This window comes from Salarias fasciatus, chromosome 17, assembly GCF_902148845.1.
Source record: "Salarias fasciatus chromosome 17, fSalaFa1.1, whole genome shotgun sequence".
NCBI lineage: Eukaryota > Metazoa > Chordata > Actinopteri > Blenniiformes > Blenniidae > Salarias > Salarias fasciatus.
Window position 1 is genome coordinate 4,269,486 of NC_043761.1, and position 27,705 is coordinate 4,297,190.

Sequence of the window (27,705 nt, forward strand, 5' to 3'; positions counted from 1 at the left end):
CTCACCCCGGGCGCAGAGTCGGAGCTGCCGGCCGGCGGACAGACGCTCCTCCGGGGCCGAGCCAGGGGCCTCCCTGGACCCCTAAAACTCTGACTTCTGGAAGGCGTGCTTTCCCAGCGAGGCTCCACAGCTCCTCTCCTCTCAATAGTAGACATATCCAAGGCGCTAGACTTTCAATTCACTCATTCTCTACTGAAAAAAGTCTGCTAACCTTAACCGGAGTACAGCAGCAGTACCAGAGTGAAGGGATTCTTCTCTGTGGGAGGCTGGAAAAATGCAGTCTGTTCAAATAGCTGATGCCCGTTAATGATTACCCTCTAAACTAACCGCTGTACCTCTCCGGGGCAAGAAAAAAGAAAAGGACAGATCGGGCACAAAACAGCGAATAAACAATCATGAAGCGAGTGTTTGACTCTGGGTCCACACAGAGGCAAGAGACAGCGGACAGAGACCAGCAGAGACCAGCAGAGACCAGCTGGACGGAGACACGGAGACTCCAGACACAACACGGATCAGGTTCTGGGCTTCTCCACTGCAGCATAAATCTCCTGCCCTTAATTACATTACAGGGAGAATCGTGGTGAGCTCTGTGGAAACAATGGGCCCTATCAATTCCACAAATCAGAGCTCCCCAGTGTGCGTGTGTGTGTGTGTGTGTGTGTGTCTGTGTGTCTGTGCTCAACAGCCCTCTATCTGTATCTGCAATCAAAGCTCATTATCTAGAGTGTGTCTTGGGCTGGAGGCTCCATCTTCAGATTTGCGCTGCAGGAAAAGCCCAGAAAACATGCTCTTGGTGTAATATTAACGAGGTCGTGTGGACAGACGGGGAAGAGTGAGTGCTTTCCATGGCGACCGGTCCAAACACTTCCAGGAGGAGACGCAAACGGCCGCCCCTTCTATTCCCTGTGTTCATAATATGAAGAAGCGTTGGCACCGAGTAAGCGGTCCCCTGCGTGTACAACACTCTGACATGTAGAAAAGCTTCTTGGCACCATCCGAGATCAAGACCTCTGCCTCGGCCCCCCCTCATAAAGCCGCTCCGCCTGAGATGTGTCTCTGTTCGGCCCGGCAGGGGGCTCTACGCTGACTGCACTGCACTCTGGGTAATCCAGATGCCACAGGCCCGGTTACCATGACACTGACAGAAAATCCACCGAGTATGGACATTTCTGGATTTCTGCGGCACATTTAAATCCCGAGAAAACGAACGTCAAAAGTTATGTCTAAACATTCTGGTTCTAAGAATTCAGGTTTATTCTAAATCATCAAGAAGAAAGTTCCTTGAGTTCAGCACCAATGATCGTATTTAAAGCATTTAACAAACTACGACCAAGTAATACAAAAACTTCTTCACAATCCAGGAAAGAAAGAGTCTCAATAAACACTTAATATGCTGTCTTGTGTTAGTTCTCACTAAGTTGCTGCGTTTGGTCCTTTACCTTTCAGGTTTTATTGTTTTTACCATTATTGGTATGGAATTATTATTACAGTGTAAATTAAACTGTTAGCTAATAGTGGCAATGCCACCATGAATGATCTATTCTCACAGATATCTTGGAATATGTTCATACAAACTGGTATGAGCTCATTTCTTTACTGTCCTGATTTGAAGCTTAACAACAACAGGGAAGATTTCATTTTGTTAAATCATTGAGGAGGAATTTAGGGTGGGATTGAATAACTTTTCTTCTTCTCAATACTTTTCAAGCACAAATTAAAAAAGATTTTAAAGACTGCTATCTGACTTGAATATTGCTGGATTTGGTTACATGCTGGTCAACTGTCTTGTATATGTATCGCTTCTTTGCTCGAAATAAATGAAATAAATTAAACAAAAAAAGATAAAATGTGTAAGCCAGTTGATACAAAAGCACACCACAAACTGGCGGCATGACGTACAAACTACTTTTCAAAGTGTTCCACAGCGATTATTTTGAGAAGGTTTCTATCCAGAAATGAAAAACACAAATGGAAGAACCATTTCTGATCGATAGAACAGTCAGTTTAAAGAGTCCAGGTCTGTTTGATGAAGCTGAGCTGTGGCTGAGGAACCCGAGCTCTCCGTTGTTTTGATGGTTGAGAAGATGATAATTCATACAAATGTTTATTGCTGAGTTTCTTTTTCCTCAGTTTAAATTGTCCATTTGTCATTCTGTGAAGTGAAAATGTTGAAACTAAATGAAAAGTGTTGAAGAAACACCCGTGTGGGATTCACCTCACACAAACAAACACACACATCAGCACACAAAGCTGACAAAGCCTCTCACACACATAAAAATGCCATTACAAGGGCTTTCACGCTGCTGTAAGGAGAGCCGGCGTGCCCACGGCGTGCTGCCCTTTGTGGGCCGCAGGAGCGCTGACCTGCAGCCAGCAGGCCGACTCCAGACCCCCGGGTACCACGCCGTGCTGGGATCCCCCCCACCCACACCCCCCGGTCCGCTCCGTTATTTCCTCATCTCATCAATCTGTCAGCACAGACCCTTTGACACCAGGCACAATATGCTGCCAGCACTTCTCACTTCATGGCCTCTCATTCAATATGGTTCCAGCATTTTGAGATTAGTCGGCTCACCCACGAGCTCTCCACCCCGCCCCCCACCTCCACACCTCCGGGGGTCCCGGGCTGGACGAGGGTGGGCGAGTCAGTGTGGGGAACATAGAAGCTTTTATTTTATTTTTTAAAGCAAATTCCAAAATTATAAAACGATCAGCAAAGTGGGAATTTTCACCCGATGCCGACGTGATTCAGGCGAAGACACTGGATGAAAACTCGGACTTGACCGCAATCAGCAAGTAACTGAAAATCATGTTAAGATGCAGGTCGTCCGTCTGAAGTGACATAAGCTAAAGTGAAATTCCGGAAACTTTTTCAGGGTGACTTGACAATGTGCACGAGGATGAAGTGTGAATACAACCAAAGCAAACTGAAATGATAAAATGAGCAAAAGCAAACAACCACTCGCGTGAATTTCAGGCCGATCTATGAGAATAAATGTTTTCAGGTGAACACATAAAATTTCTGTTGTTTCAGGAGTCCGTTTACACGACTTCGCTGCAAAGAGGATGTCTGTTCAACAGGTCCAGACAATGAAACCATCTTCTACAGAAACGGTGACCATGCAAAGGTGTTTCAATTGAAAAACTAACGTTTTTTTTTTTTAAAACTTTCACAGAAGTTTCCATGAAGTGGATTTAGATGAGTAGGTGTTTTTTGCAGACGCCGTTCTCTTTCTTCATCAGAGACGTCGTGTCGAAGACAGAAGCGCGCAGCTTGTCTTCGACCTTAAAGCCGCTCACCTGCGAGTGAAGCAGCAGTTTGATCAAACTGCGGAAGGAACAAGAAAAAGAGGAGCGAGCCGACGGGAGGACCATTCAGCGTGTTTTCTGAGCGAGGATGAAAGGACGACTCCAAACTATGCGTGTCGTCCATTCAGTGGCGACGTGCTTTAGAGAAAGAGAAAAAAGGCCGCAGAGAGAGCTGGAGGAGGGTGGAGGAGGGTGGTGGGGGGGGGGGGGGGGCTGGAACGCTGCATAAATTTTACATACACAAGGCTGCGGACAAAGTGATTGTTGCTTCCCTGAAACTTTTTTTTTCCTTGGTCTCCCTGGCTCAAAAAAACACTTTTCTCGCTGAATAGGCACCTATTAGTGACTCCATTATGGGCGCAGGGCTCTTGAATGGCTCCTCACTGTGCGTCTTTATCATAGTCAGGCCGTGAATACAGCACGACCCCCCCCACCGCTAATGCAGCCCGACCCAGCTCCTTACAGCCTGTATTGATAGGTGCTGCAGGGCCGGTGATGATGGGTGAGGCGGGGGGAGGCGGAGGGGGAGGGTGGAGGTGGGCTGCCACTTTCATCCTGTTGTTTGCTCCAGGTGTGGCGGGTTAAGCTTCTATTGTGCCGCACACTTTTTTTCCCCCCTTTTCTCCACCACTTATTATGAAAAAAAAAAAAAAAAAGGATGCAGTGTTTTCCATGCATTAGCCGGCTCCCCCCACCACCACCACCACCACCAACACCCCCACGGCTGCACCCCAAAACAAGTCAGGCCTCGGGCGAATCGCTGCACACCGCCTTGGGAGCGCCGCATTGTTGCTGGATTATTCAGGAGTTAGCTGAAAGAAAGAGGCAGGCAGAGTGGGGTGTCTGTACTTTATCTCCAGGGGAGACGGGGGCTAAAGAAGGAGCTTCTTTTGGAGGGGTGAGTTACTGCCCCCCCCCCCCCCCCCACACACACACACAAAACACCTGCAGACAGACAGCCAGGCCACGAACCACAAGTGTTTGTCTCCACTCCTCTCCACGACTGTAAACCAGCTCACAGCCAAAGGAAGAACTTCTATTCATCCCGTTTCAGCAACACACCTCTGTACACACACTCTGTGTGTGAGTGTGTGAGTGTGTAAGTGTGTGCACAGTTGAAGTAGGAGGAGACACCGAGAGTTAGCAGGACTTTTATGATGAATATGGAAGCATTGTTCGGCCATGCTTACCTCCACAGGGAACCATCTGCTCCCTGTCAATGCATCACCTGCTCGTCTGAGCCGTCGCCACGGCAACAAGGGGAGGCGGGGGTGTTTTGGAGAGGTTATGGCTTTAATGGGAGGGACCGCAGAGGGAGAGGAGGAGGAGGAAGAGGAGAAGGAGAGATTTGGAGGGGTTGGATGAAAAAGACCAGGGGAATGTCTCCCTCTGCTGGAGGAGGATGTTAGAAGAGGAAGATGCTCTACAATCCGGATGTTTTTTTCATTAGTAATTAAATGTGACATGAGTGTTTAGTCTTGGGTTTGTTTTCATAGCATGGCGACAGTTTTCTTCCTGACCCCCCATGTCTTCCTATCAGAAGGCCTCTGACGTGCGGAAATGACTTGTCAGATGTGAGCGTGATCACCAGCTGCTGAGTAACTGTCCCTTCGCGCAGGTTCGGTGAAACCCGCATTCTGAATGAGGATCAGTCACCAGCTCTTCATTTTCTAATTCAACTGCAGCTACAGCCAACGCTCAGCCGCTGACGGCTGGGCAAACACGGCCTGAAAGGACGGCGAGGACGGCAAACACGTAGGACGCGTCAGACGGCGGCACTGTGAAATGTTTCCAGAGTCTACAGCGGTAACACGAGCTCAACGCAACACAATTTAATTCATGTCAATTCTCTGATTTTTCATACACTTAAACTACATTAAAATAAAAACAAGTCTGATCATGTAAAGATCCATATTTTACTGCATCTCCTCATAATTTCATGAGACAAGAAGCTGAACTGAGATCCGAGTTGCTGCAGTAGAATCCTTGAACCATTCAAAATGATCCCAACAAGACGTTCAACAGGTGGGAAAACAAGTGTCGGTGCATATATCTCTAAAGAGTCAATATAAAAGAAATGGAGCTCTGGACTAAATGGAGGTTTTGGCTTCCAGGTGTGACGAACTGGTAGAAGAGCCGTTTTCCACACTTGAACGCTCACCTGGCCGACAGAGAAAGTCTGAGTGACAGGTGAAAGTGACCACAGCTGAATGAAGGAAACACCTTTTGTGTTTGGTCAGAGAGCCGTCGGAGGGCGGTGACCCGGGTCCTCCGGGTCCGACCCCCCCCCCCCCCCCCCCCCCGTCGCCCGCCAGCCGACGAGCTCCTCAGCCCCAGGCTGAAGGAGGAAGAGTCTGGACGGCTCTTCACATCTGACTCCATCTAATCTCCATCTTCACTTCAAAACCACGAGGCGTCTCCGCCTGGAGCGACACGGCTCTGCTGCAGAGTCTGCAGCTGGAGAGCCTCAGGACAGCTCGATTCTATCAACCGCCTTCTAGAAATATTGAGTAAAAAGTAAATACTTGTGGAAATGTGAAATGAAACTTCACTGCCGAACATGAAGCGTCATGTTTCAAAAAACTTGGACTCAATGTTTTAATTAAGACCAGAATCAAAAAGGAAAACACACCAGCTCAGAGTCTGGTTCTGCAGAAAGTCAGAAAGTTAGTTTGTGGAGTTGTGGATGTAATCTGAAGAGGCCTCTGAATGCACGCTGAAAGTCGAGTCAGGTCAGTGTGTGTCTCTGCAGTGTTGTGTTTGTTCCGACGCCTCAGCGGATCAGGACCAGACCATGGAGTCAAGGCGCTCTCGGAGCGTTTCCTCCGAGTCCTGGGAGCGCTGCTGTCAGGGCCACGTGGTGAAAAAAGTGACTTTGCTGGGTGTAAAATTCAATTATCCAGCGGGCGAGCGTGTCTGAGCGTGTCTGTTGTGAGCGGCGGGCGCACGGCTGCCCGTTCCCAGCGTGCGACAAGGGGGTTCAGGAGCGCAGAAAGCCGCCCATTATCCCGGGTGAGAACGGCCCATGTGGCTGGCCGCACGCCCCCCCCCCTCCCGCTCTCATTCACTCCCCCTCCAACAACAAGCCTCCAACTTTTTATTCCGCTGCCCCCCTCCCGCTCTGCCCCCTTCTCCTTTCCTTTTCTTGCTCTCCGGCTCTCAGAAAGGAGCCTCCACAATGCTGCTGGAGGGCTGAAGTGGATTCTTCGGCACCCCCGTGGACGGCGCACATGCGGACGCCCGTCAGCTCCGCCATTCATCAACGCCGTCTCATGAAAGCACAATTAGGGAACCTCAGGACTCCAAAACCCATTCTCAACTCCAGCAGCCAACGCTCAGCGTGGCTGAGGTTCCTTTCTGCTCGGAAAGTTGTTGTGTAATCCTGACAGAGGCAAAAAATGATTTTTCTTAAGTGAGAACAGCTGCAGGCCAAACCTGCCAAACAGTAAAAGTCTAAATTGTACATTTAATATATCATTACTCATTATTTCATTATTACAGTGACTTATTACATGAAGCTCGGCTCTTATCCACATTTGGAAGACCTTCTCCGCTAATTATTATTTTCCAGTGACCCAGTTTGTTGACTCGTTTTAATTAGTTGTCGGTTTACCGTCACAACGGCTGATTGCAGGATCAACTGCTCCACCAATGCCACAGGTGCTACGTCCACCTTTACTGTACAGTCTACGGGTTTGCACGACCTCTCGCAGCTTTTCTGCTGCTGACACAGCAACGTCCGAATGTTTTCAGAAAGTTGTGTTTCCCATTTCCACAGAGTGTGAGAGTTCTCCGAAAGTTCCACCTTTAGAGTCATTTCAGAAAGCTGTGTCTTCAGCGACTGACAGTAACACGACAGGGCATGTGGGACGGCATTCCCCAGGTTTAATTGCAGAGTGCGTCTTTTCAGCTCGTACAGCCACGAGTCTTCTTGTGAAAGATGCAACAAGTTTTGCACACCTGGATTTGGGGATCCTCTGCCATTCTTCCTTGCAGATCCTCTCCAGTTCTGTCAGGTTGGATGGTGAACGTTGGTGGACAGACATTCTGAGGTCTCTCCAGAGAAGCTCAATTGGGTTTAGGTCAGGGCTCTGGCTGGGCCAGTCAAGAACGGTCACAGAGTTGTTCTGATGTGTCTCCTTGGTTATTTTAGCTGTATGCTGAGGGTCACTGTCCTGTTGAAAGGCGAACCTTCGGCCCAGTCTGAGGTCCTGAGCACTCTGGAAGAGGTTTTCCTCCGGGATCTCTCTGTACTTGTCCACATTCATCTTTCCTTCAATTGCAACCAGTCATCCTGTCCCTGCAGCTTAACCCCCCCACAACATGATGCTCCCCCCCCCCCATGTTTCACTGTAGGGATTGTATTGGGCAGGTGATGAGCAGTGCCTGGTTTTCTCCACACATACCACTAACAATTAACACCAAAAAGTTCCATCTTGGTGTCATCAGACCAGAGAATCTTATTTCTCATAGTCTGGGAGTCCTCCTTGTGTTTTTTGGCAAACTATGTGGGCATTCATGTGTCTTGCACTGAGGAAAAAACTTCCGTCAGGCCACTCTGCCATAAAGCCCTGACTGGAGGAGGGCTGCAGTGAGAGTTGACTTTGTGGAACTTTCTCCCATCTCCTTACTGCATCTCTGGAGCTCAGCCACAGTGATCTTTGGGTTCTTCTTTACCTCTCTCACAAAGGCTCAGTTTGGCTGGACGGCCAGTTCTAGGAGGAGTTGTGATCGTCCCAAACTTCTTCCATTTGAGGTTTATGGAGGCCACTGTGCTCTTAGGAACCATGAGTGCTGCAGAAATTCTTTTGTAACCTTGACCAGATCTTTGCCTTGACACAATTCTGTCTCTGAGCTCCTTGGGCAGTTCCTTCCACCTCATGATTCTCATTTGCTCTGACATGTGAGCTGTAAGGTCTTACATAGACAGGTGTGTGCCTTTCCTAATCAAGTCCAATCAGTTTAATTAAACACAGCTGGACTCCAATAAAGAATCAGAACCATGTTAAGAAGTATCAGGAGAAATGGACAGCATGTGAGTTAAATATGAATGTCGCTGCAGAGGATCTGAATACTTATGACCATGTGATATTTCAGTTTTTCTCTTTTAATAAATTTGCAAAAAAAAAAATCTAAATTTGTTTTTTTCTGTCAAGATGGATTGCTGAGTGTACAATAATGAGAAATAAAATGAACTTTTTTGATTTTGGCAAATGGCTGCAACGACACAGAGAGTGAGAAACTTCAAGGGGTCTGAATATTTTCCTTACCCGCTGTATTTATTTCAGTACTCTGCATCCATTGCACTGTGCATTGGTAGATATTTCTGTCAGCGTCCAGTTGGATTAGCAGTGGTGAATGTATCTATGTGCTTTTCCTTGATAACCAGTAGAGATGCTGAATGCTACACTGCAATATCTACAACATGGACAAGGCTACTGCTTACCCCAGAGCTGCTGCAGGAGACTCCCGTCCTGCTGGAGGTGGAGCGGATGCTGACGGTGCTGCACCTCCCTTCAACATCACTGGGCCCAGAGGAGGACGACTCCCGGCCCAGGGGCCACTCACGTCCTCCTGCAGAAACGGTACACAAACCACACATTCAGACAGCACTGCCTGAAATATGAAATACAGCTGAGTGCAAAGCTAACTAGCTTAGCTGCATGCTAATGCTAACCAGCTAGCACCTTGCGTGGATACACATTTAAGACGAAAAGCACAGATTTCAGTTGTGGATAATAACATGGCTCTCCTCTGCAGTGGTGGAGAGTAGCATCTACACCTCCCGTGAAGACCACTGTTCGGTAGACTTTTCTGAAGAAGTCAGGTGGCTAACGGAGTGTTTTCTGCTTGTTTTCTCAAACATCTTTAAACATGGTGGACTTCCTACACAGCAGTGGTGTCCCGGACCAATCAGCAGACAGCTCTATTGAAGTCCCTGCCTATCATATCTGGGACATGGCTCCAGGTATCACACACCGAAGGGCAGCGAGAAATGGTCTCGGCTGGTAACCCTTCCTGCAGTACCAGGTTCAGTGGAAAGGCACGCCGACCCGAGCCTGAGAAAATGAGATAAACTATTCTATAATGTTGAGAAAACCAACTTTATTTCTTTTCTTAAAAAAAAAAAAAACCCAAAACCAAATACAATCCCTTTGTACATTTTGACACTGGAGATTTTCCAGAAGCCTCCACTGGCGCTGACACAGCAACCCTCCCTGAAATCAGCCTGAGTGTGTCCCCGGTGTGTTCTCACACCTATGGGTCACAGCATGTCAAAAATAATGACTGCAGAGGAATGAGAGGAGAATTTAAAGCTTCAGAATGGCCACAAACAACAACTAGGAGCTGAAAAACACACGCAACATGTTCTGTCATAAAAGGGCAAAACTTGCAAAGATGCATCGAAGTCTTCAAAAAGAAGAAGAATCAAATAAATCACACAATAACCTATACAAATGATCTATAAGTGAGGGCAAATGACGAAACAAGAGAAACATATTTGTCAAATGAATAAAATAGAATATGTTGACACACATGAAAACCATGCTAGAGAAATGAACAGAAGAGAAAAAAAAAGCAAAACGCTTAAAAGACGAAATCATAACAAATACACACCAAAATGCTTTAAAAGGAAGAAAAACTGTAAGAAGAGATGCAAACTGAAGATAGAGGAACAAAAAAGTGGCCTAAAACATACCTTAACCCTAGATTCTAAAAGGCAAACATGACCATACACACATAAAAACTTTGGATTTTAAGTTTTCATTAATAGTTTTATCTGAAAGTATTGTCCTCCAGTGTGTGTGTGTGTGTGTGTGTGTGTGTGTGTGTGTGTGTGTGTGTGTGTGTGTGTGTGTGTGTGTGTGTGTGTGTGTGGTATGTGTTTAACAAACCCACACTGCCCTCATGTGGTCTCTGTGGATCACCTCACTCTGGTTCAAGTCTTCTGCAGTGACAGTGAATTTAGTTTGCTGATAAAACATTAATTTATCACATTAGTTAATTTTTATGAGCAATAAAACACTGATTAAATTCCTCTGCTTTAATAATGTTTCATATGTAGATTTCTAGTCTAAGTTTAATAAATGAAGTTTGATTGAAAGATAAAATAACTTCACTTCTTTCATAAGCAAAAAAATAACGAATTTACAAATGTTCATGAAAATGGTTCAAATCACAGTTCTGTAAACTTTTATTTTTTTACAATAAAGAAATTTAAAACCTTTCTCAATATCCATTTATTGTTTTTTTTCTACAAATTTTCATTATTTTGCATTTTAAAATTTGAGACATTTAATGTTTCAGCTGGTGAGCAGCTGTATCTGATATTTTATTATTGATGGAGTTAAAAGAGATGAAATGTATTTTCTCCCATTTCATCTATTATATAAGACTTTTACCATTTTTCTTCTTTTAGCCATTTGGCTATTCTAGCCGTTATTTGCAGTAGCCATTTTCCATTTCTTGCTTTTTGTTTTCATAATGACTGTTTATTGAATAATTTTCTGTATTAGCCATTTTCACATGACGACAAACCCATGTTACTGCTGTTTCTGTTGTCTTTGTTATTGTTGTTCTTCTTTCTTCGCACTCTGGTCTGGTGGCCTTGGCAATAAATCAATAAAAAATAAAGTCCAGAACAGGAACACATGTGTTTTGGCACCAAGAGGTTTCAGGACCTATCTCACTGAAGACCTAACTACACTAAACAGGACTCGGTCCACGTGACCCACGTCTGTGTTGAAAACATGATCGTGGTTTTACCTTTACTGAGATATGAAGTTTATGATCCATCTGGACCAAAGTTCCTAACGAACTCACCAAAGCCCCCTGGTGAAAGACACCAGGGCAGGAAACAGCAGCCAGGAGGGAGCCTGAAACCAGAGACAGAGGTCTTTAAAAAACCACCGGGAACAGAAGCTGCACCCGGACACTGCTGGTCTGCCGAGAACGGTTCCTCCACTGATGAAGCTGATCGGAGGAGTCTCTCCTGACAGCACCTCACCGAAACGCTGAACTCACACCTGGGGAGAATCTGTATGGTTCTCTAGCTCAGGTCCTCTACCAGGATCCTGACAGTCTGAGGTCCCTAAGAGGGTCCTGAGAGTCTGAGGTCCTCCACCAGAGTCCTCAGATTTTGAGGTCCTCTATCAGAAGAGTTTGCAGTCTTGCACTAGCGATCTAAGAGTTTCAGGTCTTCTACCAGAGTACTGAGAGTTTGGACTCCTGTACCAGAAGAGTTTGAGGTCCTCTAACACAGGGTTTCCCAACCCTGGTCCTCGGGGTCCTGATTCACATGACCAGCTCGTCATCAAGCGCTGCAGAAGCCTGATAACAATCCTGATCATTTGAATCAGGTGTGTTGGAAGAAGGAAACATCCAAAACATTCAGGATAGTGTTCCCCGAGGACCAGGGTCGGGAACCACTGCTCTAACAGAGCCCTGAGAGTCTGAGGACTTCAACCGAGGTCCTTTGCCAGAGGAGTTTGAGGTCCTCTACCAGAGTACTCAGAGTTTCCGGTCATCTACCAGAGTCCTGAGTGTTTGAGGTCCTTGGCCAGAAGTCTGGGAGTTTGAGGTCATATACTAGAGGTCTGGGAGTTTGACGTCATGCACCAGAATCCTGAAGTTTAAGGTCCTCTACCAGAGTCCTGATAGTTTGAGGTCCTCATTTAGAGGTCTGAGAGTCTGAAGCCATCTACCAGAGGAGTTTGACATCATGCATCAGAGTCCTGGGAGTATGAGGTCACCTACTAGAGGAGTTTAACCTCCTCTATTAGAGGTCTGGGAGTTTGAGGCCCTGTACCAGAGGAGTTTGAGATGCTCTACACGAGCTCACAGAGTTTGAAGTCCATACCCAGAGGTCTTGAGAGTTTGAAGTCTTCTATCAGAGGTCTGGGTGTTTGAAGTCCTGTACCAGAGACTGATGGGTTTGAGGGTTTTGTGTAGTATCTTAGCTGTTAATAGGACTCTTCTGGACTGAGGGCTCAAATGCTGATCCTGGGATCTGCTGCAGACACTCTCCTGGTTTGGGGACCAGTGACCCTCACTACTCCTGCAACAGAAACTATGTCAGCTTTTACCCTCCACATCTGCTCCAGCTGTTCCTGCAACCCTTCGTACTTCTAAACCTTTCTCTGTTCTTTCTTCCTGAAGTTGCCCTTGGATCTGATCTCCTAAGGTAGACTCTGCAGACCTCTATGGTCCTTGGATCTGATCTGATCACTGACACACAAACACAGTGGGAAAAGTCAGTTTTTAATCGGCGATACTCCCAAGCCGTCTCCTTTACCAGCCAGAAAAGCCTGTTTCAGAACGACCACTGAACTGCTACAACAAAAACCAGATGTGCCATTGTAATCTGTTTCACAACAACGTCCCATGACAGGCAGGGGCAGAGGGGGTGTGGAGTCACGTGGCCGCCGCTTTTATAGACAGGAGCTGCACACAAAGCTGCACCCAGAGGCTCGCAGGCTCAGCATCAGCACTCGCACAGCAACTCGCACCCGAAGCCGCCGCAGGATGGACGCCGCATACAAGAGGGTCAATGGAGACTACAACCCCCAGCCGGACACAGAGGAGCCAGGCACAGGGGTAACTCTGCACCGAAAACGTTCAGCGCTTCTATCAAAATCTGATTTTTCTGCAGGGATTCTCCACTTCTTCTGTTGTTTTGTCACTTGACTGCAGAACACACACTGAATAATTCTTCGTCTGCTCAGTTAAAGGAGTGTTTAACACTTTACAATAGCCTGAGCTGGAATATTCCCGCAGACAAAAGCAGAGGAATGCAGACAGAGGATGCAAACCAGCTGGATGACTGTGAAATTACAATGCAAACACATACAACTTCTTTTACACGTTGATCAATTTGTCAATATTCAGGATCACTTTCCCAACATGACCTGGGTTCACTCATTCAAAAGACAATTTCTTCCATTTTTATTCACATTTTCATGTTGAAATACAAAAATGTTTTAAAAAGTTATTAACAATGAATCCAAGTGAATTACAGTGAATGTTGAAGAGCAGCTATTTGATGATTCAATTAAATACTGTTGCATTTATTTGTCAGAGAAGTAATTTAGTTGTTGTCATTGAAATAATTTGAAAATTGTTGAAATACTCAATTATTTTGACAAAGATGATTACAGTTTGTACAGAACTACATACTTGAGTAAAATGTGCATTTTGTGCAAATTCCATGATGTAAACTGAACTTTAGCTCTTCAACTAATCTAATTACAGTAATCTAAGCATTTTCCTTTAAACATGTTTGATTTTGAAGGTAGCTGAACTGATTACTCAAAGTGAGCTGTATTAATTTTAGTGGGTTTTTTTTCCCTCCGGAGCTTCAAAGAGAAATTTTTCCACGCTTTAACGGCCTTGATTTCACCCTTTTTCGACCACTCTGTGAGCTGAAAATGCAGATCTGTCCTCCTAAAAAGTGTTCGTTTTGGCTCTCAGAGGAAGAGAAGAGGCTCCATGTACCTGGAGGAGGAGACCAACAAGAAGTCGGAGGTGATCTCCTGCATCTTCTCCCTGAAGGAGGAGGTCGGAGCTTTGGCCAAAGCCCTGCGGCTCTTCGAGGTAAAACGTCAGAACCAGAAGGAACTGTGAAAAGTGTCCCTGTGCTTCGAGATTCATACTCAAAAAACTTTCAGTGTGCTTTCTCTTGCCCCTGAACTTTTGTTTATTTGTTTCACACACTTTCTGACCTTGGATGCATCTCCTGAGTGGGCGGACCTCTCAGCAGGATCTGATTGGTCAGAGTGTGAATGCGCAGAAACGATTTATTGTAGTTGGGTCAGTCTTCAGCACTGATATTTCAATAAGGATTTATTTGCGACACATTGTGCAGCGTCCTTGTGTCAGGAGATTTCATGGGTCAGTCTTATCACCGTGCGATCCCGAGTTTTGTTCTGTTTGGGTTCAGTTTTCATGACCTTTTCATGACGGGAGCCAAACAAACCGAGCTTATCTCCACGTTTGTGCATCACTTGTGTGGACAGGCCGGCGGCTCTGATCCACTGACCCAGCTCCTCAACATGGATCAAAAACCAAAAACAAACATCTGGAAGCTTCTCTGACTGTCGGCAGTCTGACTGACCGTCACATCATAAACAATCACAGAACATAGTGTTCTACTCAACCTGTTGGTACACAGAGTTTGTTTAGCTTCTTCTCTGCAGCATTAATGTGACCAATTCTATATTACTGTAGAAGTGAGTGATTTTTATTCAAACCTGATTTTTAAATATGATCCATTATTATTTTTTCTACTGTTAGTTGTTTCAGTAACGGATCCACACACACATGCTGCAGAGAACAATACACTTTAAACATTAGCAATGGAGAACACAGACATTCATATGGGCAGAACACCAAGTTGGATTATCAACCCTAAAACTACCAAGTCCAGGAGAATCTCGACTGGGAGTCATGACACTACGGAGAAAATCATTGTTCATATTACCTAATGATCATAAGCCAAAATACTGTTTACTATGGCCGTGGAGTCCAGGACCAGGAGCAAGACCAGGACCAGAAGTCGGCCTAGAAGCAGGACCAGAAGCAGAAGTGTTTTGTCTCATTTCCATGGTGACCGAGCCGGAGCATTTTCAGAAAGTTCCACATTGGGAGCTGTTCTCTGAAAGTTGTGCTTTCAGGTTCTGAGCACTGTTGTCATGTAAACAGAAAATTTTGTGTTTTCACTTGAAAACACTGTCGCGTGAACATTCGCAATGATTAGAACTGATAACTGGTTTAAAAATGTTCAGAAAACACTAAGTTTTGATTGGTTAGTTGATTAGTTAGTGAGTCGCCCTGCACTATCCTCTAACATGGCAAAAGCAGATTGTTTTCAAACAAAGTGACACATGTATGACCGAGACACGACTTCAGCTGAACTGTGATTCCAAACATTGGAAGGCTGCAGCTCCGCTTATCGACGGACACCTGGTGTGTGTACGTGAGTCAACATCCATCGATCGGCAGCACCCGACAAGGTCCAAGTTTGTTCTGCTCGCAGGGAAAACATCTGTGAGGACACCGACCGGTGGATATTTGGGTGGGGAGCTCTGCTGAGTCATGACATTCTGCCACATGTGTGAAGGGGGAGGAGACGTGATGGCTGCCATCGATCCACCAGCTGCAGTAAACATCAGGATCTGCTTTGAACCTATGAGCACCCACCGTGCAGATCCTCCCCCTCTCCTCCCACTCACACCACACACACACACACACACACACACACACACACACAGCTTAAAAGTGATTTCCCTGCAGCCATGTGCTAACGTTTAGCTTTGATTTGCATGCTTGACCTTCATTCACAAAGTTAAAAAGTAAGTGTGTGTGTGTGTGTGTGTGTGTGTGTCTGTGTCTGTGTGTGTGTGTGTGTGTGTGTGTGTGTGTGTGTGTGTGTGTGTCTGTGTGTATACATGTGACATGGCAGCACGGATTTCCTCGTGACCTTGACCTCTGTCCTCGGTCACCGTGACAGCGGGGTTGTTCTAACCGGCGACGGCTCGTGGCGGTACAGAAGTGACTCCCGTGTCGTGCAGAGTTTTAGGAATTAATCTGGGCCGCGTTAATCCCAACCAGCCCGTCAATAACGTGAAACTGAAATATTCCATTGATGTGCACATGAGTGGCCACTCCAACATCTTCACATCTTTTTCTGAGCACCGTGACACATTTTACTACAAACTTTACTCACATTTGACCACAAAAACTACAGAATTATGGTGAATCAGCCACTTCCTGTAGGTTGCCTCCTATATTATCACATTTTAAAGAAATGTCTTCATCTATATTTGGGCTCTAATCATGGCTAGATGTAGAGCGACAATTAAAATATCAAAGAAGGGGATTCAATAAGCGTTCACATGGTCTTTCTCATTCCTGTGTCATGTCCACAATAAATCTGTTAGAAATAAATCAAAATTGAAACAATTTTAGAATTGAATGTGCCTCTAGAGGCAAATGTTGTGCAGCAGCAGTTCAAACAAAAAAATTAAAACAACATAAACGAAGACAGAAAGCAGAAAAACAATGGTGTCATTTCGCTGAGTCAATTTCTACAAAGGCGAGTCTCAGTATTAAATCTTCTCTATGTGTGAAGAGTATTTACTGCTGTTCACCAGTGCTATGCATGTTTTAAAAGACACATTCCAAAAAACATACATGTGATTGTTTAGATTTAAGATGAAGTAGATTTCAGTTTGTAATTTGTGATTAAAGTCGCATCAACACAAAGATCAGCTAGATACTGCATCGTATTTCTGTTTTTTTAAATAAAAGTTATGGAAATGAGCAGCAGATACTGAAAACTCTGTAGTGTGCATGTTAAGCCACTAGGTGATGCTGTGTTTGTCATATACCACTTTCACACAGCAGCAGTGTCACGTAAACAGTCAAGTCTGTCTTCATGCTGTAGGTTCCCTCAGTATCTGCTGTATATCAGAAATGTTCTCCCTGTATGCAGATGATGATCTTGTAATTGTTGATGGAAATGCTGGTAAATGTAAACCAACCACCAAAACACAACAAAAGTTTATACTGAGCATTAAAGGTGAATTTAGGAGTTTGTACGTTTCAAACAATGGCCCCTGCAGGCCTTGGGTGTAACTGCAGCTTAGTGAAACGCTCGTGCCTGTGGCTTGCGTCCATGTACGTGCACGGAAGGGGGAAAGTCCTTCCTTGCTCTTTCAGTAGCGCTCGAGTAAAATTTAAGCTTTTTTTGCCTGGTGGGGTCTGTGCTGGAGTTGTGGCAGTGCTAGAAGCCGGCCTTTTCTTACTTTCTGGAAGATCCATCCTCAGTACTGTTCAGTTGTTGCTCGCTAAGCATCTGATGGAGTAATGGCGGACAAAACTAAAGCTGAACAAATCAGGCCCGCGGGAGCGTGCATTACGTCAAATCCTCTCAAATTCTCCCAGTGCCGGACTGGCATGGCAACTTTCAAGTGACAATTTAGCGCTGTTAGTGGTACTTACAATGAATATGTCAGGGCACATTGTACACATCATTGAATATTTGTGACATATTTATGGTGGAAAATAAGTATTTTTAAAGTTGAAAAACTCCTTAATGCACCTTTAAATGGAAATCAGAATTTATTTTCTGATATGTGTGAGCATAAAACTCGGAGCTAGTTGACTCTGACATGTAACTACTTGTATGGAAACATCTTAAAAGCAGAAGTCTCAAAAACCTGGCCCATATTTTTAAAGAGGACCATGAATTTGGGGTCAAAACATCTTGGCTACTTCAACTAGTTTAGACATTTCAGTGTGTCTTGAGTTGCCTGTTTACACAACAACAGGGATAAAAGGCACTGAAAACAACTTTTTGAAAATAGCTTCCAAGTTGGAGCGTTATGAAAATAGTCCGACTTCGCTGCCATGTACAAAAGGAATAAATCAGGTTGTGTTGTAAACAGCTGTTCTGCTCATGCTCAGTAGATGCGACAATAAGAACAGTGTTTTCTTCCGGAGAGTCATCACTCCTGGTCCATATTCTCACTGTCCTGGCCCTGGTCCCTGTCTAGATTCTCCTTTTCCTGGTCCCAGTCCAGACTGTCTTGGTCCTGGTCCTGGAGGTCGGCCCATATGAATGTCTGCATTCTGAAATTGTGAACGTTTAGAGTGTGTTGTTCTGTCTGTATGTGGTTCAATTCCAAAAAATGATGTTTTCATATTTAAATCATGTGTTTCATGAATTTGGCTCTCAGTTTTATTTGCCCTCCCATAAATTAAAGTAATCATTTCTTGCGCAAGTGAGAAGCTGAAACACAATGCTACAGGAATGCTGACTCAGCGTGAAAAGTTAGTGCAGCAGTTGAAGAAAGTGTATTTGCACCAGCATTGCATGCTTTGTAGCTTTGAATTACACAACATCTGGAATAAAGCAGGACATTGTGAGACACAAATATAGTTTTTTGGTAATGAAAACAGAGCTCATGAGAGTTTAGGTTCCTTTACAGGACGAATCATCATAGGTGGCGACTCCAGATTTCTGTTGTTTCTTAAAAACTAACTTCTGGTGTTTAAAAAAACATCTCTCTTTTGGTGAAAACACATGGTTTGCAGGACACAAGCAGCATGTGGTGATCAGGAGAAGACTAAGGGATTGAGAAATAATTCTGAAGACATTCGGCAATAATTTATGTCCACTTTTTTTAAACTGGATTTGATTGTGGCGAGACTGGCACTTTTTAACGGAGTTTTATTGCATATAAATGTTTATTTGAGGTTTTTTGTGTTTTAGAAGTCGAACAACCACAATGTAAGAAAGTAGGCCATGAAATAGACTTCAACACCCAAATGCTGAAATTCTGCATGTCTAGAGAAAATGATCGTTTTAAATCAGCATTTGTATCATTAATTGAAACAGTTTCAGTAATGGGTCTTGGATATAGTTCATATAGATGGATTGAACTGAACGAACACCGTCTGATATTCAAGAAGTGAGAAGCAACACTCGTCATGAAGTCCAATATGAAGCATCTTGCTCTGTCTAACTTATGATAATCGAAAATTCCACCTCACGTTTTCTGGACTCATGAATGCAGAAAAACCATATGCACGCAGAGAAATGCCATTTAAAATGCAGAATGGGATCCAGATGGGGGGAAGCGTGAGGCCCTGCAGCCGCTCCCACCCTCCCTTCACTCGGCCTATCGTAGACAGAGATCAGCATCCTCCCTCTACCTCGCCTCAGCCTCACTTTCACATAAACACAAACACATTTGGATGGTTGTTAACGCTCGCCGATAGCCGGGCCTCTCTGCAGGAGTCGAGGCCTGCAGGAGGAACGTCTGGAAAGCTTCCATGAGGGTTTCCATTCATGCAAAACAGACAAAATTAATTTATATACTGTTTTTTCTTTTTCATTTTTGGCATTAACTTTCAAAAAGTGCAACAAAATGTGCAGAAATCTGCCAGTGTGCAAAGTCTGCAGAGCCAGGGGTCAATGCTGCAAAGATGCTTAAGTGGTTGCACGGCGCCCTCTGGTGGCGAAGCTGAAGCAGTGCTGCACATGAATCTCAGAAGAAGTGAAATGAAATTACTTGAATTGTACAAAACAAAATCATTATATTTGAATATATGTGTGTGCATATATGTTAGTATTTAGCTTTTTAAATTCTGCAAACATACTAAATCTATCTTTTTTATTTATCTATGATACAGTAAATATATTGAGGTTTATCTTCAAGGAACTCTCTGGTAGGAAGCATTTGTTACTTTTCAACCGTATTTGGTGAATTCTGCTGTACAGTTGTGGATGAGGGATCAGATACTTACCCCTGAATGTCCTGGTGCAGGATAAAGGCATCAACCTGACCCACATCGAGTCTCGCCCGTCTCGGATGAACAGGGATCAGTACGAGTTCTTCATCAGCGTGGACTCCACGTGCTCGCAGGCCCTGGACGAGGTCATCGACGGCCTGCGCACGCAGATCAGCGGCCACGTGCACGAGCTGACTCGCAACAAACAGAAGGACACAGGTCAGTCAAAGAGTGCATGTGTGTAACCATTATACAATGAAGAAGTCCACACATTAAAATCCCTAAAATCAGCAAAATACATTACATACATTAAACAATTTATATGAAGTAAACGGCAAAACACCTGTTTAGATAATCTGGAGTTAAATTTTAAAGTGGACAGCTCCAATTCATCCAGACTGGAGCATGAATGTCTTCATGTGAACACATTAGAAGTAATGAGTTAATTTCCTGGAGATCATGAATGCTGAGTTAATCGAGCTATAATAAAGGTGTGATGCAAATATGGGATAAATATTGTTAGAACTTCTAACAAATGTCAAATAAAAGTGTTAATCTCATCACTCATATCACAGCAACGAGTGAAACTGGTGAAACCTTTGTTGCCACTCTAAACACTTGTTGTAATTCCACACTCCGTGGAAAACGCAACTTTTCTGAAATGCTGCTCATGAGCATGCGCACTTGCTCTGCGCATGCTCAGTAGTTTGACACCGTTTGGCCACAGTTACATGATTATTTTTAATTCGGATTCAAATATGAATTATTGAATATTTCAGAATGAGAGAACTCTCCTTTGTGTTTTCTATTCAGAATTAAGGTTCGCTGGGAAAGCACAGGAACCGGAAGTGACTTATTTACATCTACCAAACAAAGCCCAGCGTCCTCGCTTTTTTTCTCACAGTCTTTTTCCATTACGTTTGCTCGTACCGCTTTAAAATGTTCACATTTTCATACTTCAGTCCACCCACCGTTTTAATTTCGTACAATTTTTCTACGGCTCCGTTTATAAATCTTCCCCGTTCGACTCACTCTACACGCTCGCTTACGGGCCGCCATGTTGGAATGTTGGGGATGTCATCGCGAGGGAACGCGCATGCGCAGAACGACCGGTATAAAGTTAACACGGAAAAAAACATTGAAAGGTTTCCATGATCGTGGAATTAATTAATTCTGCCTAGGGGATAACAAACCGACCACTTAAAGATTTCATGAGGAATTTTGTATTTACATGGCCTTTTTAAAGCGAAATAAAATTTTATTTAGAATTAAATAGGAATAAAAAGTTTCAGAAACACAATTAATATTCTCCTGGCAGTGGTCCATGTTCTCCTGGGACCGTCCTCAAGTTAAAACAACCAACAGCGCCCCTTGGTGGCCTTGCTTGTTAACTCCACAGTCTTCAGCATTTCTCCCGAAACTTTCCTCAGATGATGCGTTCTCACGTGAAACATCAGTCAGAATGTGTCCTCTGAGATCACAAATGTTTCATTAAACTGTCCAATTAAATGAAGTTGCTGAGATTTTACGCCAAATGGAGTAAAACAGTCCTGAGAGTCCTTATTCTGACTTTATAAAACCGCTCGAATCAACCTGAAGGACGATGAAAAGTGTCCCATCGGAGCGGCGCGCGGCGCCCCAACCCCTTGACCTCCTGACCCCTCCCCAGCCAGACTGTCGTGGACGGGCACCGTCGCCGAAGAGACGGATGGCCCCCGGCAGACACCCACCCCTCTTCATGAGTTGTTTCCAGAATGACATTAGTTTAGCCACAGAGGACCAACAGGCCGGCCGGGAACAGAGGGGCTCTGTGTGAGCCTGACCCCCCCACCCCCACCCCCCCATCGGACCCCCCCCAGGACCCCCGGCTCAGGGTCAAGTGGATGTTCTGGTCTGGGGCCTGGAAGGACCCGGCTGTCTGCCGCGGAGCCTCGGGCTGGACCACACCGCACAAATGCAGATTAATGATCGGACCCCCCCCCCGTAAATCTGCACGAAGGAGCAGATGCCCCCTCATGTCCACTTCTGCTCAGTGTCAACAGAAATACATTCACATCAGCCAAAAGATTAAAACCACCGGTTCCTGTCAGAGAAACCTCCATCTGTCCGACTGGAGGAAGAGTTTTCATTTACAGGTTGGGTTACAGTCAAAACTCAATTCATGCAACGCTTCTGGAATAAAATGTTTTTTTTAAAGGTCAAATCAGAAGTTTTCCTCGAAACTCTGAATTTATTTTGGGTAAATCAACACAAAGACAAAATCTATCCTGTGTCAAGTAATACATAATGCTAAACAGAAAATATTAAAAGGAAAAAAAATATTATATGACATAAAACTAAATAAAACACAAAATTTAGTGGAAAGAAGAAGAAGAAGAAGAAGAAGAAAATAATAATATTACTGTTGTTTTATATCTTTGGGAATATAGTCTTAAATTTACATTTCAATTTGATTTGATGTTTTTTTTTTTCAATTCAATAATTTTGAGTTTGGGAATCAGTATTTGGTATTAGTCTTCAAATTAAAAAAGTGACCTATATTAATAGTTATAACTATTACTGACATTAATATCCTCTGTCTTCATATTATCTATTTACACCTCTGTGGCGACTATAAGCTCTTATCAGGTTTTTCTCAGCTTTTTATGTTAAAGTTTGTTATTAAATATTTAGTATTACTTAACAAAGATAGATATCAATTATCTTCTATGTATATTTGATTTATTTATTGTTCTATCATTGCTTCATAATGGCAGAAAAAAATATGACAATGCATAAATTTAGCCATATAAATGATTTTTACTTTGTCTGGTTAGTACATTCCTTATAGAAATATATATATATATATATATATATATATATATATATATATATATATATATATATATATATATATATTAAATTTTGTGTGAAAATGTTGCTTGACCCATGACATGATATAAATTATTCAGCTGATTGTGAATAAAAGAGAGAAATAACACTTTTTCTTTGTTTGTTCTACACTGAAATGACTTAATTTACTACAGAAGTGGATTAAAACAGACGAATTGGGATCATTTTCTGACTCATCATGATCATCATCGTTCCAGTGCCGTGGTTCCCCAACGACATCCAGGACCTGGACCGCTTCGCAAACCAGATCCTGAGCTATGGGTCCGAGCTGGACGCGGATCACCCGGTAAGATGTCACTCACCCACCATCCATGCGTGTGTGTGTGTGTGTGTGTGTGTGTTTGTGTGCATCCACTCACGTCCACGCTCGCCTCATGAAAGGCCGGCCTGCTGCCTATTCTAATGGAAACTACCTGGACGCACAAACTGATGTCACTGCTTTAATTGAGCCCCCCTGTAATTATAGATAATTGCCCCCTTTTGCCACCGCCATTAAAGAGAAACCTATTCACCGTCAGCTGAACAACAGTCTACAAAGGCTTCATTTGAATATGTGTCTGCGTGCTCTTGTTACACACCGAGTGCATAATGCTGTCAAAGGCCACGGGGCTTAGCCTCCGCAGAGGATTTCCACTCTTTGATTCAGCTGCAATCAGGAGATCTAACGTGGCCTTCCTTTGTGTGTGTGCGCGTGTGTGTGTGTGTGTGTTCCCAGGGCTTCACAGATCCAGAGTACAGAGCTCGCAGGAAGGAGTTTGCCGACATTGCCTACCACTACAGACAGTAAGTGCTCTCTCTTGAGCATATTAGTGGATTTACCCCCAACACACACTAAAAGATCCTCAACACACACCAAAAGACCACAACACACACTAAAATAACCACAACACACTCTAAAAGAATACAATGCACACTAAAACACCACTAAAAGACCAAAAAAACACAACAATTACATTAAAAAATCCCCATTAAGAGACTACAACACACACGATAACACAACTAAAACACCAAAAAACAACACCTAACCTAAATACTAATCAAAAAAGACCACAACACACACTATAACACCACTATAATTCCAAAAAACAAACACTAAAACACTGATTAAAAGACCACAGCGCATACTTTAGCACCACTAAAAAATTATACTAAAACACCACAAAACATATAAAAGCCCTAATAAAGAAAAACCACAACACTAAATACACACAAGCACACTATCATAACCATGGGAAATGAGTGACAAAATTGAAAACTTTCCATTGACAGTTAGAAGACGTTAAATGTAAATGTTAAGTTAGATTTTATGTATGTAACAGTGTTTACTTTCTTGTATACATCCTGAGTTTGTTTCTGTTCTCCCATCGTGACTTGGTCTGGTTAAAAATCTAAACCCGTGTGTGTGTGTGTGTGCGTGTGTGTGTTCGGTCTCAGCGGCCAGGCCATCCCCAAGGTGGAGTACACGGAGGCGGAGCGCGCCACGTGGGGCATCGTGTTCAAGGAGCTGAAGACGCTCTACCCCACCCACGCCTGCCGCGAGCACAACCGCGTCTTCCCGCTGCTGGAGAAGTACTGCGGCTACCGGCAGGACAACATCCCACAGCTGGAGGACGTGTCCCGCTTCCTGCAGTGTAGGTCCTGACCTGAAGGGGCGCCAGCACCAGAAGTGTTGAGTTTTCACGTAAACAGGCGCATCATGCAACAGAAGCTTTATTTCCTGAACGTCGCCATGAGGGCAGAATAAGATCGTATCTTCTGTCTGATTTACTATCGAGATAAATACAAGCATTTCAGTTTTACACCTGTTATTGAAGAAATATTCCCTTGAAACAATCTGTCTTCTCCACCAACGTCTTGGTCAGGCTTTTTTCTTTTAACCTGGGAGGTGGGTGGGCGGGGCTAGGCATCACCACTTCCTGGTTGCAGAACCAATCCTATGTGAGCTCTCTGAGGGGGAGGTGTAGAGCGCCATGTGACGTAATGTTACTGACTGCACCTTTAAAATTCACAGCTATCCAAACTGTCACTCGTATTGGTTCTCATTTTAAAGCAAATTCTTACGTTTAAGTAGCGGAAATGTGCATTTCAATCACATTCATGCAGTTAAATGAAAGCTCTTTTATGCTATTTTTTTTAATGTTTTTCTGAAATGTTAGGAAAAGGCCTCCTGCAGCTCTCTGTTGCCCCCTAGTGGAGGTCCGCCCCACACTTTAAACCTCCACCTCGAACAAATAGCTGCTTCATTGTGGTGCACGAATTTCTATATGTTTTCTTTTTGAGTGAGTGTGAGGGATCTTTGACATCTGACCTCTAACTCCTCCCTCCTCCCTGTTCCTCCCTCCTCCTCACAGCCTGCACAGGGTTCCGGCTGCGCCCGGTGGCCGGCCTGCTCTCGTCCAGAGACTTCCTGGCCGGCCTGGCCTTCCGGGTCTTCCACTCCACGCAGTACATCCGCCACGGCTCCAAGCCCACGTACACGCCCGAGCCGTGAGTGTTTTCCTCTTACACACACTCACACACACACACAGTGTGTGAACTGATCCCCATTAAAGAGCTCTGTCTCCTGCAGGGACATCTGCCACGAGCTGCTGGGACACGTCCCGCTCTTCGCCGATCCCAGTTTCGCTCAGTTCTCACAGGTGTTTGCAGAAATCTGATTTCAAGAACGTGCTTTTGTTTTGTCAAATGTTCTAATCTCTCTCTCTCTTGCTTGGTTTCGTCTTCATCCAGGAGATCGGCCTGGCGTCTCTCGGCGCTCCTGATGAGTACATTGAGAAACTTGCCACAGTGAGTACAGAACCGAAATCAACATGAATCACCAATGGTACCATGATCAATAATCAGCACAGCTGATCGCACAGAAATTACTGCGCATGTTCCTTAAAGGAACTGTGGTGGTTTTAACCATCAGAAAATCACTTTATTATTCTAAATGGCATTTCCGTGTGTGTGTGTGTGTGTGTGTGTGTGTGTGTGTGTGTGTAGGTGTACTGGTTCACGGTGGAGTTCGGTCTGTGCAAGCAGGGCTCGGAGATCAAGGCGTACGGCGCCGGCCTGCTGTCGTCCTTCGGTGAGCTCCAGGTGAGTCAGTGGTCCAGTGGGTTAGTGGCGCAATGTGTCACTGGGGCCCAGCGAGGGGGGGGTGGAGTCGAGGGGGTGGGGGGGTGGGTGGAGGTAGAGGGTAGGGGGAGTAGATGGGGAAAAATCCAGGTCACATCTTACATCAGCGACGGATGTTCACTTCCACGAGTCCTCCGCATCCAGGCCTGAATCATGCTGCACTTCCTGTTTACTCACAGACACTCATTGAGGAAAAAAATAATAAATAAATAAATAAAGAGGGTTTTCTTTTAGTATTGCCTAACAGACAAACCGCGGCTGGAGGCCTTTGACCCCGATAAGACCAGCGGGCAGAAGTACCCCATCACCGAGTACCAGCCCGTCTACTTCGTGGCCGAGAGCTTCGAGGACGCCAAGGAGAAAGTCAGGTAGAGGAAAAACACCGCAAAAAGACTGTAACACACACAAAAAAACACAAAACACACTACAACGCAGCTAAAAGACTGTAGCACACACACAAAAAAGACTACAACACACATTAAAACATAGCTAAAAGACTATAACACACACACGAAAGACAGTAGAACACATTACAACACGGCTAAAAGACTAACACACACAAAAACACTACAACACATAATAGACAATGACACAACTAAAAGATCGTGCCACAAAAAAGACTACAGCACAGCTAAGAAACCACAACACACAAAAAAGACTACAGCACACCACAACACAACTAAAAGACTGAAACACACACTAAAAAGATTATGACACACTACAACACAGCTAAAAGACCAACAGACACAAAAAACCCTCAGCACACACTACAGCATAGCCAATAGACTATAACACACACACACACACACACACAAAAAGACTACACCACACACTACAACACAGCTAAAAGACCAACAGACACAAAAAACCCTCAGCACACACTACAACATAGCCAATAGACTATAACACACACACACAAAAAGACTACAACACAGCTGAGAAACTACAACACACAAAAAAGACTACAGCACACCACAACACAACTAAAAGACTGCAACACACACTAAAAAGATTACGACACACGACAACACAGCTAAAAGACCAACAGACACAAAAAACCCTCAGCACACACTACAACATAGCCAATAGACTATAACACACACACACACACACAAAAAGACTACACCACACACTACAACACAGCTAAAACACTATAACACACAAAAAAGACTACAATACAGTGAAAAGACTAACACACACACAAAAATGCTATAACACACAAAAAGACTACAACACACACTCAAAGACCAACATACCCTACAACACACTTTGCTCTGCGAGGACGCAGCTTGACAGCGGCCCATCTTTGTGCTTTATTTGCAGGAAGTTTGCGGGCACCATCCCCAAGCCCTTCTCCGTCCGCTACAACCCGTACACCCAGAGCGTGGAGGTTCTGGACAACACCCAGCAGCTGCGGAACCTGGCAGACAGCATCAACAGTGAGCCCGAACCCCTTCACAACTGTACTTTATCGTAACGCTGAACTGGTGAAAGCAGCGGCGTGGCACAGCCAGCTCCCAGCACGCACCACGAGCTCCCAGCATGCACCACGTAACACCACTATTTCTGTCCGCTTATGGAAGAGGATCGATGTGTTTTCGTTTTCAGGGGAAGTGGAGCAGAAGACGCGGCGGGACTATTTCCAGGCTGACGTTACATGTGTCTGTTCTGGGTTTCAGGTGAATTGGGGAAACTGTGCGAAGCCCTGCGGAAACTGGAGTAAAGGCCGAGGATCTCGTCACTCTTCATTTATTGGATTTTCGCTGTTAGCTTTAGCATGCCTGCAGATTAGCTTCCCTTGTATTAAAACTCTAGTTAACCGGCGCCAGTGTTTCTATAATCCAGGATGAACCGCAGCCTCTTCTTATTTTGTATTATTATTTTAAGCCTGTTGCTTCTTGTAGGAAATGTACCTGTGAAGGATGAAGAATGTGTCAATACAACAATACAACCACTGTGAATTAACATCTTTTTTTTAAAAAATATGGTGACAAATCAGCTCTTTGCATCGACTTCACTCAGATAAAATAAATGTTTTGTAAAAGCATCAAATGTTTAATTGAATCAAATAAATTTCTCCTCCTGTAT

General features: G+C 44.4%; 1 protein-coding gene across 1 annotated transcript; it reads left to right on the top strand.

The window, feature by feature from the left end:
- Positions 1-12,781: 12,781 nt before the first annotated feature.
- pah (phenylalanine hydroxylase) lies at positions 12,782-27,698 on the top strand. The gene is made up of 13 exons (XM_030113865.1): positions 12,782-12,906; positions 13,780-13,902; positions 19,641-19,824; positions 22,695-22,783; positions 23,213-23,280; positions 23,932-24,128; positions 24,849-24,984; positions 25,067-25,136; positions 25,228-25,284; positions 25,483-25,578; positions 25,852-25,985; positions 26,941-27,056; positions 27,297-27,698. The coding sequence occupies exons 1-13, from the start codon at positions 12,835-12,837 to the stop codon at positions 27,338-27,340; spliced, it is 1,386 nt and encodes a 461-aa protein (XP_029969725.1). The 5' UTR covers positions 12,782-12,834; the 3' UTR covers positions 27,341-27,698.
- Positions 27,699-27,705: the final 7 nt, after the last annotated feature.

Bases quoted from the DNA above. Each gene is read 5' to 3' on its own strand.
- pah (XM_030113865.1), top strand. From the start codon at position 12,835: ATGGACGCCGCATACAAGAGGGTCAATGGAGACTACAACCCCCAGCCG. The intron at 24,985-25,066 runs GTGAGTGTTTTC...TGTCTCCTGCAG, and splicing joins CCCACGTACACGCCCGAGCC to GGACATCTGCCACGAGCTGC. The intron at 25,285-25,482 runs GTGAGTACAGAA...GTGTGTGTGTAG, and splicing joins ACATTGAGAAACTTGCCACA to GTGTACTGGTTCACGGTGGA.